At 41.9% G+C, this 14,717-nt stretch overlaps 1 protein-coding gene across 1 annotated transcript in view; it reads right to left on the bottom strand.

The window, feature by feature from the left end:
* Window positions 1-14,717, bottom strand: part of large1 (LARGE xylosyl- and glucuronyltransferase 1) — a 126,501-nt gene that overhangs the window by 57,864 nt on the left and 53,920 nt on the right. Inside the window, exons 4-5 of the mRNA XM_061077494.1 lie at window positions 12,238-12,536; window positions 7,847-7,929 (exon numbers count right to left, since the gene is read on the bottom strand). Coding sequence (XP_060933477.1) covers window positions 7,847-7,929; window positions 12,238-12,536 — 382 coding nt within the window. The remainder of the gene's footprint in view (window positions 1-7,846; window positions 7,930-12,237; window positions 12,537-14,717) is intronic.

The following is a 14,717-nucleotide window of genomic DNA, read 5'->3' as shown; positions in this document are numbered from 1 at the left end:
CGATGTGAGAGACGTCCGTACACTAATGGGAACCTTGGCGGACAAAAGATATAGAAGTGATGAAACTGTCAGCAACAACAGTGTGTCAACGGTAACATAAAACCTCAATAATTGGGTCTGGACATTTTCCAGAGTTTGGCTTTCACATAACAAAACTGCAGCGGGAAACTGACCCGATTGGACCCCGATTGGACCCCTTCACAACACACAAAATTTCCCGAATATTCTGGTGAGGGGTGGTGCCTGAGTTCAGCATGTAGGAGGCAGGATGTGATGTCTACATTCCACTGTGGAAAGCTCAGTTTGGAACACATCACCATCATGTCAGTCCTCACTGCCAAGATAGGATTAATGTTGTTGTCTTGCCAAGTGGACGTCTTTTTCATACTGAGATATTGTGTTCATCTAGTTTAGCATCAGTCACGTGTTTGAAACACTACCAACTGGCTCGCTGTGAATTTTCTTGCTGTATTCTCACAAAATGTTTGGACGTCAGTGTCCGAAAGCGGCTATAAAGAAGGATATCATTGTAGAGCTGCAGTGCATAAACCCACCATAGGCACTGGTCTGCACAGATGTAAAAAAGTGATACATCAAGATGACTCATCCTTCACCATGTTCTCCACAGGTGGGCGAGTGCTTGCGTGGTATATGCCAGAAAACAATATAGGCCTGAAAGCCTGACCCCTACAGTGAGGGGGTGTGGGCTCTGTTATTCTGCAGAGGCCAGTTTGTTGTATGGTTCAGCTCCACTTACCTCAGGATGCCTGCGAATCAATGCAAAGTTTGCTGGAGTGATGATCTTTATTCTACGATGGAACATGAAGAGTCAAATCATAGCTTGATGATTGTGAAAATTCATATGCATCTATCCTACTTGAGTAAAGCTCCATTGTTTACAAAAACCTATTAAAATCCCATCAGTGAGTCACGCTGGGTGACATGGTCCTTCATCACTATGAGCACACACACTGTAGTGTGTTTTGATTCACATACACATCATCTTTTCACCCAAAATACTTTTAGAGCACCAATGTGGATGAATCACAAAGTCAAAATATTCTCCAACACTTCTTGTTTAAATGTTTTATAAAGGAAATTATTGAGCTTTAAAAAAAGAAAAAAAACACGAAATTTACAGTTAAAATATACAACTAGTTTCACAGCTTCTTTTTACTGTGTTTTAGCTCACCAACATTATTTTATAGCTTCAGACCTTATATATTTTATGGCTTAAGCTTCTGCTATTACCAGAAAGGAGCTCTGTGTTCTGAAACACATTCTGATCTACTCTTGCCATGCAGAGTTTTCGCTTTGACTTTTAGGAAGCAAAACATCCTGAGTACATCATGTGCATGTCATGTCTATCTTAATCTTCATCAACAGTTTTATTTGCTCATGAGGGAAATGTGATGTGACTGGAAGCTACAGATAAAGCAAGTAATTTGGCTTTAGATACTTGGGGGGGGGGGGGGGGGTGCAGTGAAGATGGCCAAAAGCTTCATCCAGAGAGGACTGTACATTCCTTCTATATCTATCCATATATCTCTCACACACACACACAAACACACACACACACACACACACACACAGACACACACACACACACAAACACACACAGAAGATGTGTAGGGTGTTAACTAGGTATTCAGAACATTCAAATCAGGTCAAGATACAGCAACACTGAACCGGCGATGTGAGGACGGCCCCGGTGTCTTGTGCTGAATGACTTAGGAAATGAATGTGTCAGCTGCACTTGCTCAATAAGGACTGGAGGCTGAGAGCTGTCAGAATGCATCAGATTCATACAAGCTGTCAGCCACAGTAGTACAAATAGAAAGGATCTTCACATGCACGGCAACAAGCCTTTTACTGGATCCTGTGCCGATAAACAGTGTGAGTGCAGGCATTTTGTGTCTTTGTGGCTGTTTTGTGTCTCTTTATGATAATTTTGTGTCTCTTTGTTGTCGTTATGCATCTCTCTGTCTCCTCATAGTTGTTTTAATTATATTCTTCTGTATGTCTTTACCTGTGTACTTCAGCTAAGCTGAGGCTTCATCTTGCACATCAGAAACCTAAACTCATCTGTTATTGAATTTGTTAAAAAATCTTTGTTGAGAAGACGAACCATTGGTCCTCCTTTCTAAGTCAGCATCCTGTTTTGTTCTCTGTCATACATCACAAAATCAATTTCATCCTTGCACTTTCTCCAAGCATCTTCTTTATAGAGAGCAGTTGTCAAAATTAAGAGCAGTGTTAAGGGTGTTTTTGGTGAAGTTTTGGTCACTACTCCCACTTTTATGCATTTCTAGTAAAGTGTAGTAATTGATGAGTTAGTATCAGCTAGGGATGGGCATAATTAATCGACGATCGATTAATTGATCATTAAGAATTTCGTCAATGACATTATTTTGTCATCGACGAAATTCTGTTGCATTCACTGCCAACACTGCGAAGCTATACGTCTCCATAAGTGCATGAGGAGTCCACTGCTCTTCTTCAAGTAGGAGGTCGGAATATCCGAGTTGCCTGAACGCAGCACAGTGAGGATGTTAGCAGCTGCAGGAAGCATCCCGGAGCTATACTCTGCTAGCCCCGCTGAAAGACCGGCAGCTAGCCGCTCAGAGCTAGATGGATTTGACGGTTCTCGACCTCTCAGTCCGGCTGTTGTTACGTCCTCAATCCCAGGACCCCTCACCCAGACCCGGGTCTCTCCGGGTTCCCTTCCTCGTAGACTGAGGGTCCGTGTGCGGACATGAAGCCGAGCTCCGCAGCTAGCCCCCGGAGCTAGCGGAGGCTAGCTCCAAAGCTAGCCCCTTCGGACCCGGACAAAGCCGGGTCTGGTTGAGGGGTTTCGGGAGTGAGGACGTGACAACCACCGGACTAAGAGGTCGAGAACCGTCAGATCCAGCTAGCTCTCAGCGGCTAGCTGCTCTCTCAGCGGGGCTGAAGAGTACAGCAGCGCTTATTTACGTGTAACCATTGAACGGATTCCGTTTAACTGCCACAAGAGTTGTTCATCTTGTAATAAAGATCTCAATGAGGAAACACGCTGTGTTTTTTCTATTTTCACTGCATTTTAACAGTCTATAAATAGTGAATTTTAATATAAAAATATGAATGATTCGAAAATTCGTCATTAACTCTCCCGACGATCGATTAAGACAATTTAATTGAATGCCCATCCCTAGTATCAGCAGAAGGTCACACCTGTGGATGACATTGCTCAGTCCAACTGTTTTTCTATGATTGGTTATGAAAACCAAATAGGTCCAAAACCCCACAAAGATTGCACGGTGTAGTCCGTCATAGTGAGGGAACCTGCAGGCCTACATGCAGGAAGCAAGTCTCAGGTTGAAAAGAAGACAGGCATTGAAAAATAGGCGGTTGTCATATTTTCCAATTTAATGTAAAAGCACCACCAAGGGTCCTATATGGTTACACAGCAAACCATTGGCCTGATTGTTTATCACAAACACCTTTGTAAAGATAAGACATTGATTCCTTTCTACGAGTTTTTGTAAAAATATATCATAACGATAAATGTTTAGGGCCCATTTAATATGTGCAAAATTTCATAGAGAGCACATTTACAGCCCAAAGCGAGAGAAGGAAAAATCATTTTAGCATTTTGCAGAATTTTGCGACAAAAGCACCATCATGTGGTTGACTATTAACAGATTTTACACAGGTTTGGATGCACGCTTCACATTACTTTGCCTAATTGATGTGTTAATAGGAGAGACTGTTGCAAAACTTCGTGTTTAACTGCAGCTCAGGAAGAATGGCAATCATGACCATCCATAGATTTTAAGTTCCATGAAGATTGATTTCATGCAATTTTGTAAAAAAGGACGAAGGTTTGGGATCTGCTGTTCTCCAGCCTCCTTCTCCTCTTGTTTCTAGTTTTCCTCTCCCCATGTGTGTCCTGTCTGTCTCTCCCTCTGTCTGTCAGTGTGTGTGCTGAAACAGGGCGTTGCTGGCCGGTCTGCTCTATCCTTCCTCCTCTTCATGCGATCACTGTTGCCTATCATTGTCGAATCAAGCGCCACCAGCTGCCACCATATTTAAGCCCCAGCTCTGCACCCAGGATTCGTCCAATGGTCATACCACCCAGTGGGTTTTCCTGCTTGCCTGCTATCCTGACTCCTGCCTGTGTTTGTGTCTCAGGTTCACACCTTCCATCTGTTTCACCTGCTCCCTGTGTGAGTCTGGTTTGTGTCATGTTCCGTCTGGAATGGATTCATCACCTGCCTTTTCGTTCTCATTCACCTTCAAACCGTTCATCATCATCTGGATTCTTCTGTTGCATATTTTAATTTTCATTAAATCTTTCTTGAACATTCACTCTGCCTTCATGTTCTGAGTTAAGAATTTATGTCCGGATCTTGTGTTTAAAGCAACAACTGGCCTATTTATAATTTATAAAGATTCAGCTAAATTCGGAGTGGATGTTAGGTTTCTGATTGTGTGATATATAATGTGGAAGGCAAAAAGCCCTAACCTTGATTATAGTGATCTATCGTATTTAGTGTGTCTGACATGTGTGCCCCGGTTTATACTTCCCGTAAATATTCAGTTTGTATAAATGTAATGGCATATGCTGCAATACCACTTCCATCAATAGAAATGTCAAATTTATCATTTAACACATGGGTCATTGGATATTTGTCAGAGCAGACTGGGTACTAGAATATGGAGCCCACTGGGCGTTACTTCATCATGGCTCATTTTGACTTAACAACAAGTCTTCATATCTAATCAACAAAATAGGTTGATTTTGACCCTCATTAGCAGTTGCTGATCTGGTGCCCCATTGGCAGGACACATAGGGCAGATTGGGTAAAAATGGTTAAAAGAGACTAGTGTTCACTTATGGTGGGAGATGAGATGTGACCTGACCTGTGGTTTCACTTTGAACGTTTTTGAAATGTAACAACACTGCGCTGATTCAGCTGTTGCTTCTGGCAAATAGGATTTATCAATAGTTCAACCAGTAGAGGTTACTTGGCTAATTTAAAACTTTTTAAAATATGACTGCTCCTGTCATTTTTCTGCTGAGGACAGTATTGGATTCTCCCGACAAGACTTATAGTCGGCGTTGGACAGAGCAAATTATGAGAAGCCCCGCGGTCTGACTGAATACAGCGGAAAGAGGCCATCTTTCACATGGAACAGCATCAGTCACACAATGAGCAACTCTCCAGGGCTCTCCATTACTGAGGGAAGGTAATTTATAGCATATTCTATATTTCATTAATAAAAAATATTTTAGCAGTGACGGTGTTTATCAAATTATTTATCATATTTGACAGTGTAATACGTATATATATATTTATATATTATAATGGATTATGGATTACACTTACTATTTACAGGGATTTTCAAGTCTATTCTTAGACTTGTCATCGGTTGACAGCAGCGCTGAAGATGGTACTTTTAGAACACAGTAGGTGTTGACCTAGGCCTGTCATCTGATAGGTGATTTGAGGGGAGGTTCTGATGGTAAAATGACCAACATGCAGACAAAATACACAAACTTGTTGTTATCCTATCACCCTTCCTCCATTCCACAGCGAACTGTGCTCTGCGTTGTTCAAGCCATCATACGCTGTCCATGGTGCTGAAGCTACCGACCCTCATTCACTCACATTTAAGAGGAAAAATATAACAAATCCCTTCTGGTTGTAGCCCACAACCAACTACCCAGATAATTTACTATATTAAATGTAACAAAAGCACAGTGTAAAATATATACTTTTATTTTTTTTAAATCTGTCACGTGTTAGAAACATCATCATCGCCAGCTCATGGTGACACAGGATAATATAGGGTTGTAAAAAGCTGGAGGAAAATTTGATGGTTTTATTAGAATACCAACATTTGGAACAGTAAAGAGATCCAGTTCAACGACAAACAGATACAACTAAAATAAACTGTTTTTTGGTTTTACCGCACATCTTCATTAACTAACAACTCAGGAAAGTAAACAGAGAGAGAAGCGTCTGTGTGGCTTCAATAGCAACAGCGTTCCTCTATACAATATGTTCAGGGCAGTCACTGTGCCGGCGATAGTCAAGTCGGTCAGCCAGCCGCTCATAAGCCGGCCGAAAGCTCCACAGAAATAATAAGGAATAAACAATCCACACCTGAATTCCTCCTGACTTTGACTTTAGAGACAAGACGTTAAATGTTCACTTATTAGCAAAGTTGACTCTCAGGTGAGTTTGATTATTTCATGAAATAATTAAAACACTGAAGCATAATCCAAATTAGAATGTTCAGATAATGACTGCTTATTTATTATCATTACTATTTCATAATGGTCTTTACGGTTGCTTCCTATTTATTTCCTCTTTCCTAATTACACGTTGTAGAGTTTTAACAAAGCAATGTTCCTGCAGGGATCAATCTTTCCGATTGTGATAAACACAACAGTAGTTAGACTCTTGGATTTCCTTTTGAGCGCCCGCAGCTCTACCAGGTAGAAGACAGGAATCTCAACCAGACACAGGTACAGTGCTGCTGAAGTTCCTGTGGCCATTAAAATGAAAAAATAACCAACACAGTGTGAAAGTGTCTCTGCCAGCGGGAGGTAAAGCTTGAATTCTGTCAGTATGAAATCTAATTATAATTGCACTTATGATTAATTCACCTGCAACTCTGAAGCTAATTAACAAGTGCTGTAAGAAGCTGCGATGCTGAATGCACACTGACTGATTGCTAATGGATCCTCATATCTCCAATGCGTAATAAATCTTTCATTATTCATGTTTACATGTGACTAATGACACATGCCGCACATCAAGTGATGTTTCACGCTGTTTAACAGTGAAATGCTACGGTGTCAAATTATGTGAGTGGAGACTAGCCTTTAACATCCGTCAGGTCCAGCACATCCTTTATCACACTAAACAGGTTGACTGACTTGACACACGTTTCTTTCTTTATGACAAAGAGCTATAGAATAATTGCCTTCTGATTTTGTCAGACATTTTTGGAGGAAAATATTTGTGTACTTTCAAACTTCTGCAACGAAAAGTATTGGTGAGGCGATGCATTCCCTGAGCAGAAATCGGTAATGCTAATACTTTATTTATTTCATAACAATATCATCATGAAGTTATTTATACCATGCAGATGCTGATAAATGTTTGGATAATCAGAGTGTAGATCATGTCTACATGTACAATATCCTAAGATAATAATAATTTTCATAGAAACTTTAGTTGTGTTTATAGTTGTATAGGATGCAGAGATTCATGAAATAATGCATGTTTTAAGAACACATGACGCCATTTGTAGAGTTCAGTGTGACTTCCTCACTCTTCATATGACTTCATTTGATGGGGAATCATTTTCTAATCAATAGAAACTTTTGATTATTTCTATATTTGCAGAGATATCTTGGCAAATTTGTTTTTCAGACCTTATTTTTCCTGACCTTGAGGCTGGTCAGGTTTGAAACCCTGATGGCAGGGTACCTGATGGTACCCTGCCAAGCAATATTACTTACTTATCCGGCTCTAAAGTGATTCGGTGCATTATCATGGGTCTCAAACATTTAGTGGTGTGTGCCTGTCCCCTAGATAGAAAATATATTTATATGTTGCGAAAGAGTTTTTCCATCCAATTTGTGTTCGCAAACAACTATTAGTCAAGTAAATATTAAGCCAGTAATAGTAAATAGTAAGTGTTAATACACACACAACTTTAACATGACATGTGAGAGAGAGTATGTGTGTGGTCATATTATTGACCACACAATGTCCTGAGGAATGCTACCTCTTTATACAGTATATGGGAAAGTGTTGGTGTAAGAAGAGAAAAAGGAGCATTGCTTTACCTGTGGAAAAGGACGGATTTGACCAGTGTCACCACGTCTCGACTCGCATTGTAACCTGCGCATACGATGGCCACGTGGATGGTCTGTGGAGGGAAAGGAGTGAAGGATTAGCAGAAATCCAATGCAAAAACAAAAAGATATCCAGTGAGCAGCAGTTTTGTGTTACGAGTCGCAGGTCCAAATAGCACTTAAGTCAACACTGCAGCTCCTTGGGCCCTTAACAAAACACATCAGAGTGAGAAGCCGATAAGATGAACAGTTCTCAGGATATGCTAGACAGACAGACAGACAGATAGATACAAGTTATACTGAGCTGCCCTTCCACAGCCCTTGGTCACAGCCCCACTGTCAGCTTGACATATCACAAGTCCATGTTCATTTTCTTTCCCCCAAGGATCAGGGGGGCAGGGGCTAACCCTTCAAATGAGCAAGGGGTCATGTTCAAACACTGCTGGATAGGAGCTACAGTCACACATGCCCTCCCTAGATGTCTCCCCCTGTGACCCTGAAGGAGCTCTGCTTCCCCTGCAGTGAGCTGGCTGCTTGAACAGTGACTGATGGCGAGTGTGAGTGACAGCGGAAGTAGGAGGAAAGCCGAGGGTGGTGATATAAAAACAACAACCATGAGGGCATAGGCTTTTTCAGCGCTACACTCAAATCACACACACCTGCCATGAGAGAGCGGATGCTGGGGGTTGAGGTAGCTCTGAGGCTGCTGCTGTTATTCTAGTTGCATTCTGAGCTATACAGAGATATGAAGTTGCGTCATTCTTCCAATGCACAGGATGCAGCTTTTGCAGTTTGATATATATTTAGAGACATTTATTAATTCAATGTCTCTCTTGTTTGAGCATCTGTACCTTTCTCCTGGTGCAGATTGTTGTGTACGCCCCACTTGCTGTTCTAAATTACCTGATGAATGAACAGTATAGGCTCCTACTTGCCAAGGACTTAACATTGTGTTCTGTGAATCCAAACGTCATCTGTATTTAATAGTTAACAATACACTGATTCTGATAGCATGTGATGTACTGAGACACTTCCCTCACAAGTGGGATATGAATGTATCCTGCCCAAAAATGTGGAGAAGCGTCTGCACGTCCGTTCACTATCCTGAAATGCCAAAATATCCAGAACCAAAGCTGCCATCTTGCTCATATGCAGCCAGACTCTGCGCAGTAACAACCTACCAGTACACAGGGTTATGATCTGTACTGCAGATAGCCACCAGGTGGCGATCAAAATGCTTTGGGTTTAGTTTTGGGGAGCAATCATGTCTTCCATCATGATAAAAAGTCTGCCCTTCTATTTCTTTAATATAGGAGTATTCTGCTTATTCAAAACTCCACAGCCCTTATTTTAACATCTTTCATGTCAAAACCTCGTTCCCAGTGAGCCGACTATGCAACTTGACCCACTGGCAGTTTGGTTGGACATTCTAGTATCATATTCTGTAAAAAACAAGGGATGTTTTTTTACCAAATGGAAGACAAGCATTCAGACAGGATTTCCCACAGTGTCTTACAATGGTTTAAATTATCACATTTTATCAAAAATATGGTATTAGGTTTAGTCACCTTCAGAGAGAACAAGAATTGCTACATCACACTGCAAAGTCAGGCTATTTAATGTGTGACGAGATTGTTTAAACTGATGTCAAATAGCTACACTGATGATGAGATGAAGGGCATCATTTTATGTGTGATTCAGCTCAGCGGGATTCATCATCCTGCACATTTGATTTGCAGTAATTCATCAAAGTAACATCTTGCAATGAGATGACTGGTCCAACTTCTAAAAAGTTTGGACAAGATGACACCAAAGCCCAATCAGCTGCTGATGTATGTGGGGGAAAGAAATACTCCTGCGAATGGTTTGACAGACAAAAAGATGGTTTGATGATCACCAGTTGGAAACACGTTTTTCATAAAAAGTGTGCATTAGGGATGTAACAGTACAAAAAATCACTATACAAGAGAAAAACAAACCATTGAAGTGCTTATTTCACCGTCTTTCCATGAAAAAATTCTGTACTATTGCTGCAACCGGCTGCAACCTTGAATAAATTACATTTACGAAAGCAAAACATTTGTTAGATGCGAGGAAAGTGACTCATCTCCAAACCCATCAGTTCCCACTGAAAACACACAGACTGAACCAGCTTGTTAATGTGAGTTTTCGCAATTGTTACTCTAAAAGCAGTAAAGGGGGCATTTATTGATGACTGTTTTCATTGGCATATGTACTTCTGACAGCAGGGCAATGTATGAAGAACTGAATCAAAATAAATGAGTGTTCATGGTGATGAGGGGACACATTACACTGTGCTACACTGTGTTTCACGGATGTGTTTTTTAATAGTTTTAACTATGGTCTCCATGGCTCAGACGAATGAGATATCTCAGGCTTTGATACAAACACTAATTGTTACTAGATTATTCATTATAGGTTTGGTGACACCAGGGAAAACAGACTGTCATCATTAACCTGTAGTACTTACCAGAGCCCGACTAATAAAACTGCAGGGCAGAAATTAGCCAGCTGAGGATACAACGGTACTGACATATACTGTGTGCAATAGGCAAAATAAATAACGAGGGTATGTTTGTGGTCATTTCGAAGCAGTATCATTTACCCAAAAGTGGAATTTCTAACTATCCCTTTCAGTATCTCTGTCAAGCTTCTTCAATATGTCAATTTCAAAAAATACATATTTCTTGATTGCATTCTGACCAGAGATGATGAGGCTAAATAACTTACTATTGATACAGTCATTGATGTATTGATCCAATAGCTATATCGCAAATCCTTTGAGGGGGTGCAGAAGACCTGGAGCCAATCCGAGCTGACATTGGGTAAAAGGGAGGAAACACCCTTAACAGGTCACCAAGTGATCGCATGACTTACATACAGACTTCGTTCCGACCTTGTATTAACATCTGTCCTAAGTGATCTGATCACTAGTGGGGAGTACAAAGCAAATGTGTGGGGTGGGTGGGGCTCAGGGGAGAGAGACGGTCATCTTTTATCCAGAAGGTCGGTGGTTTGATCCTAGTCCCATGACGAAGTGTGCTTGGGCAAGATACTGAACCCCAAATTGCCCTTGACGCCTCTGCCTCTACAGAGGTTTGTTAAGCAATCTTCAGACCCAAGCTCACAATTTGTCTAATTCAGCTTGGAATAAAGCATTGCAGTTACAAGATAATCGTTGTGCTTTTACTTTGAAGACATATTGCCAAACTGGAAGTGTTTCTGTGAATGTTGTGGCCAGTTTCCATTACGGAGATCAACACCTGTCAGTCTGTCAGTCAGTCTGTCTGAGTGTGTGTGTGTACGTGTGTGTGTGTCTGTTTCTCGTTGTTCTGGATTTGTACCATCATGGTTAAATGCACTTATTTTAAGTCGCTTTGGATAAAAGTGTTAGCTAAATGAAATGTAAAGTAATGTAATGTCCGATATGGTGAAATTAAAAAAAAAGAATTATCAAAATGACCTGGCACTGATGCATTTTAACTGAGGAGGTCAAAGAAGACATGGTTAACTGGGTCATCACACTGCCCCACCCCCCTTTAGTGCTACAAAGAGCTAGTTGCCTGTTTATTACAGTTGTGTCAATATTGAATGTATCACAGATCCAACTAGCACCAGATTATATTATTATTATAATAATACACTTGCCAAGTTTGAAGCCGATTAGTGGAACACTTTGCAACATATGCCTCCACATACAGAGAGACAAACAGACGGTTGTGTGATTAGTAGGAGGAGAGATCCGATCCCCGGGTGGGCACAGGAGACACATTCAGGATTCATCTTATGCCAGGTGTGAATAGAATAACGTTGCACTGCCCACATGTGATCGGATCTCTCGGGACAGATTAACAAATTCACCGAATCTGCATGTCTAAAAATAAAGGCCTGGATATTAAAAAAAAAAGGTAAAAAGATAATATGACCACAAAATTAACAAAACACATTTTGTATGTAAGACCATGACCCTGTTTCATAGCACTTAACCACCACCCTGACTCCTAAGCTGTGACTGAGTGTGACTGTTGCACTCATCTAGACAATCTCCCAATGAGCTGAGAGCTGATGTCCTGTGATGCAGGGAGGTACTATCAGTGCATGGCTGTAATAAAGCTCTCACATCACGCAGCCCACTGCCAGAGAACCACATCCCAACAGCAAACCAACACTGCTGGAGGATTAGGCTAATACGAAGCCAATTCCAGCCTCTAACAGGTTCCCACAATGTGCTAATGGCCCTCTGGTTCCTGGAAACTAGCTCCGAGGTCATAATGCATTCCCACGCGAGAAAGCTTTGAGTGGTCTGCTGACAATGGAACAGCTTGTTGTTATAGCAGTTGTTTTTTAAACTGTTGTCTCACCTCACACTTATCCACAACCGGCTGCTGCACGCAGTCGGAACTGTTCCCCGCCGCTCCCGCTTTCTGGCCCTCGTTGTCGCCGGTGCCCTCCTCTGAGTGGGCTCGGCTCTGGTTGCCACGGTGACTGCCGTTTGGGAGGTGTGCTGGCGGGCTCCTCGGCGGCTGGCTGAGCTCCCGGCGCAGAGCCCGGTTCTCCTCCTCCACCGCCCGCACACGCAGCTCCAAGGCCTGCCGCTCGCCCACTCCGCCCACCACCGTCGATGACTGGACTTCCAGTGGGGAAAGAGGGAGGGGCTTCACTATGGGACAGATCGGGGAGAAATTGATTAAGCATGAGAATTGAAACCAAATAGTTAAGGCATAACATTATGAAAATATGTGTGCACTGAAATTGATATATTGACACAATGCTGCCTCATGGAAGGAGAAGGCAATCAGTGGGGAACCCTCAGGGCCTCTGAGACCTTCAGAGAACATGTCAGCCTTTTAAATGGTAATATCTTGGATTTAATCATTATTGTCCTCTTTTTCTAATCCAAGCCTAATTTTCGATCACATTTTGATACATGGTGGGTGGGACCAAAAACCCTTGCCCGAGGCCCTTCCATAGGCTCAAGGTTCGATACATCTCTCAGGGTTTATCTTTGTTCTGTCCAGGGGTGTAAGCCACCTGTCAGATCAGAGCCTTCAGTAAGACGGCACAGAGGGCAAAGTGAGAGAAGGTGGATGGTGAGGTAGAGAGGGAAATAGGTCATAAACCGAACTGGCAAAAGATATAATAACTCGGTTGCCTCCAGTAGTTGCTCGCTGTTCAGGGATTATGGGGTCCAGGAATTTTTACAAATGGAAGAAGTTGCGGAGTCATGTTATATGAAATTATATTAAAATAAAAAGTCTAACTGTACTTGACCAAGCATTCTTAGATGCTGTGTTTATTTTCGTGGGGGTGTGCAGCTGGCGATAAACGGGCCACACACCCACACTTACACGCTCTGATTGGTACATTCGCTATTTAAACGAAAAAGCTGCATTCCCAGCCAGAATTAACAAAGCATGCGTTGTATCACTCTACTCTACTACACAAAACGGGCGGGCAAACACCAATAGGTTCAACTTTAGACTCAGATCTGGTGCATTCCTCTATTCATCCTGGACAGACTCAGTTCTAAGGATAGATACTGGGGCTGACACAAAAATATTTCCAAAGGTGATTATTTAAAACACACAGACTAGCAAAACTCGGACACTCATAAAACCTCTCTGCTCGCTCGCTCTTGTAAGCAAAGGCTAAACACACAACACACTCCAGCGACAGCTTCTCATCTTAATGCCAACCTTCTATCAGTTGAAAGAAGCAGCAAGCACAGATGTCTGGTTTGCATGTCTAATAGTTTTGAAACCGGAACTCTCTCTGCATTTGGATTAAGAAGCCCTTGGAAAATAAGACGTATCAGAGGGTTAGAAAGATACATCTCCTATTTAAGTGTGTTTGATACATATTTAAACAAAATTGAGGTCAATTTATGTTTTCTAGGAGACAATGTAATGGCCGATACCCGATAATAAAAGAACTCGTACTTACTCAAACTATATATTTAACAATTCCAGAAATCTCTGTCTGTGGCTTGTTTATCGGCTTCAAACTTGACATATGCATTATTAAAGGGATAGTTCATCCAAAAATGAAAAGATGGTATGTCATTAATGTGCTAAACTGATTAGCCCTGAAACCTCAACAGTGTTTTGTGGACTCAAACAACTTCACTTCTTCATGCAGCAGGGGTGGTGCAGCCTCATGGATCTACGGACCCCAAGCAGCCGGTCTTTACATGCCACGGCTCAATTATGCTGGAGGTCACTTTGACAGTTTCAGAAAGAAAGCTCCATTAGTATTACCAAAGGCCAAACAAACAGCCCATTCCAAACAGGCAGGTTAAGAATGGCCACTGTACTAGTACTTGAAAATACAATACAAACACAGGCCTGCAATCACTACAGCCAACTGTGATTTAAGCTAGTGGCATGAACCAGGTCATAAAAGACTCTTAAGGCCACAGCTTCCTCAGTCTTGGCCTGGTTTGTTAAATGAAACACAGGCTCCATACGGTTAGAAGCTGCCTGAACAAGTTTGAAACCAGTCTGTGTAAATAAGATGAAACAAGAGCATCACAAGTATTTGGAACAGAAGCCGAAAAACAGCTACAGCAGCGGTTAGCAGGTAAAGGAAGATTCATGTCACCTACAACAAAAAGTGCCTTTGAAAATAACGCCTCACACACAATTTGCCATAGACACAACCAGACAGTTCAGTGCTTCTGACTCGGCACGAGGATGAGCTGAGGTAACTGGTGTTTGGATACCGATCAGACAGTGTGAAGGACATCACATGAACCTCTACGGACCACTGCTCACACAGCTGCACAACACTGTGGAGTGGACACGCTGGCCTCAGTGACAAGATATTAAAGAGGTCACTGAAA

This window comes from Limanda limanda, chromosome 1, assembly GCF_963576545.1.
Source record: "Limanda limanda chromosome 1, fLimLim1.1, whole genome shotgun sequence".
Classification (NCBI taxonomy): domain Eukaryota; kingdom Metazoa; phylum Chordata; class Actinopteri; order Pleuronectiformes; family Pleuronectidae; genus Limanda; species Limanda limanda.
Note: the sequence above shows the minus strand (reverse complement) of the source record. Positions and strands in the feature narration are given on the sequence as shown.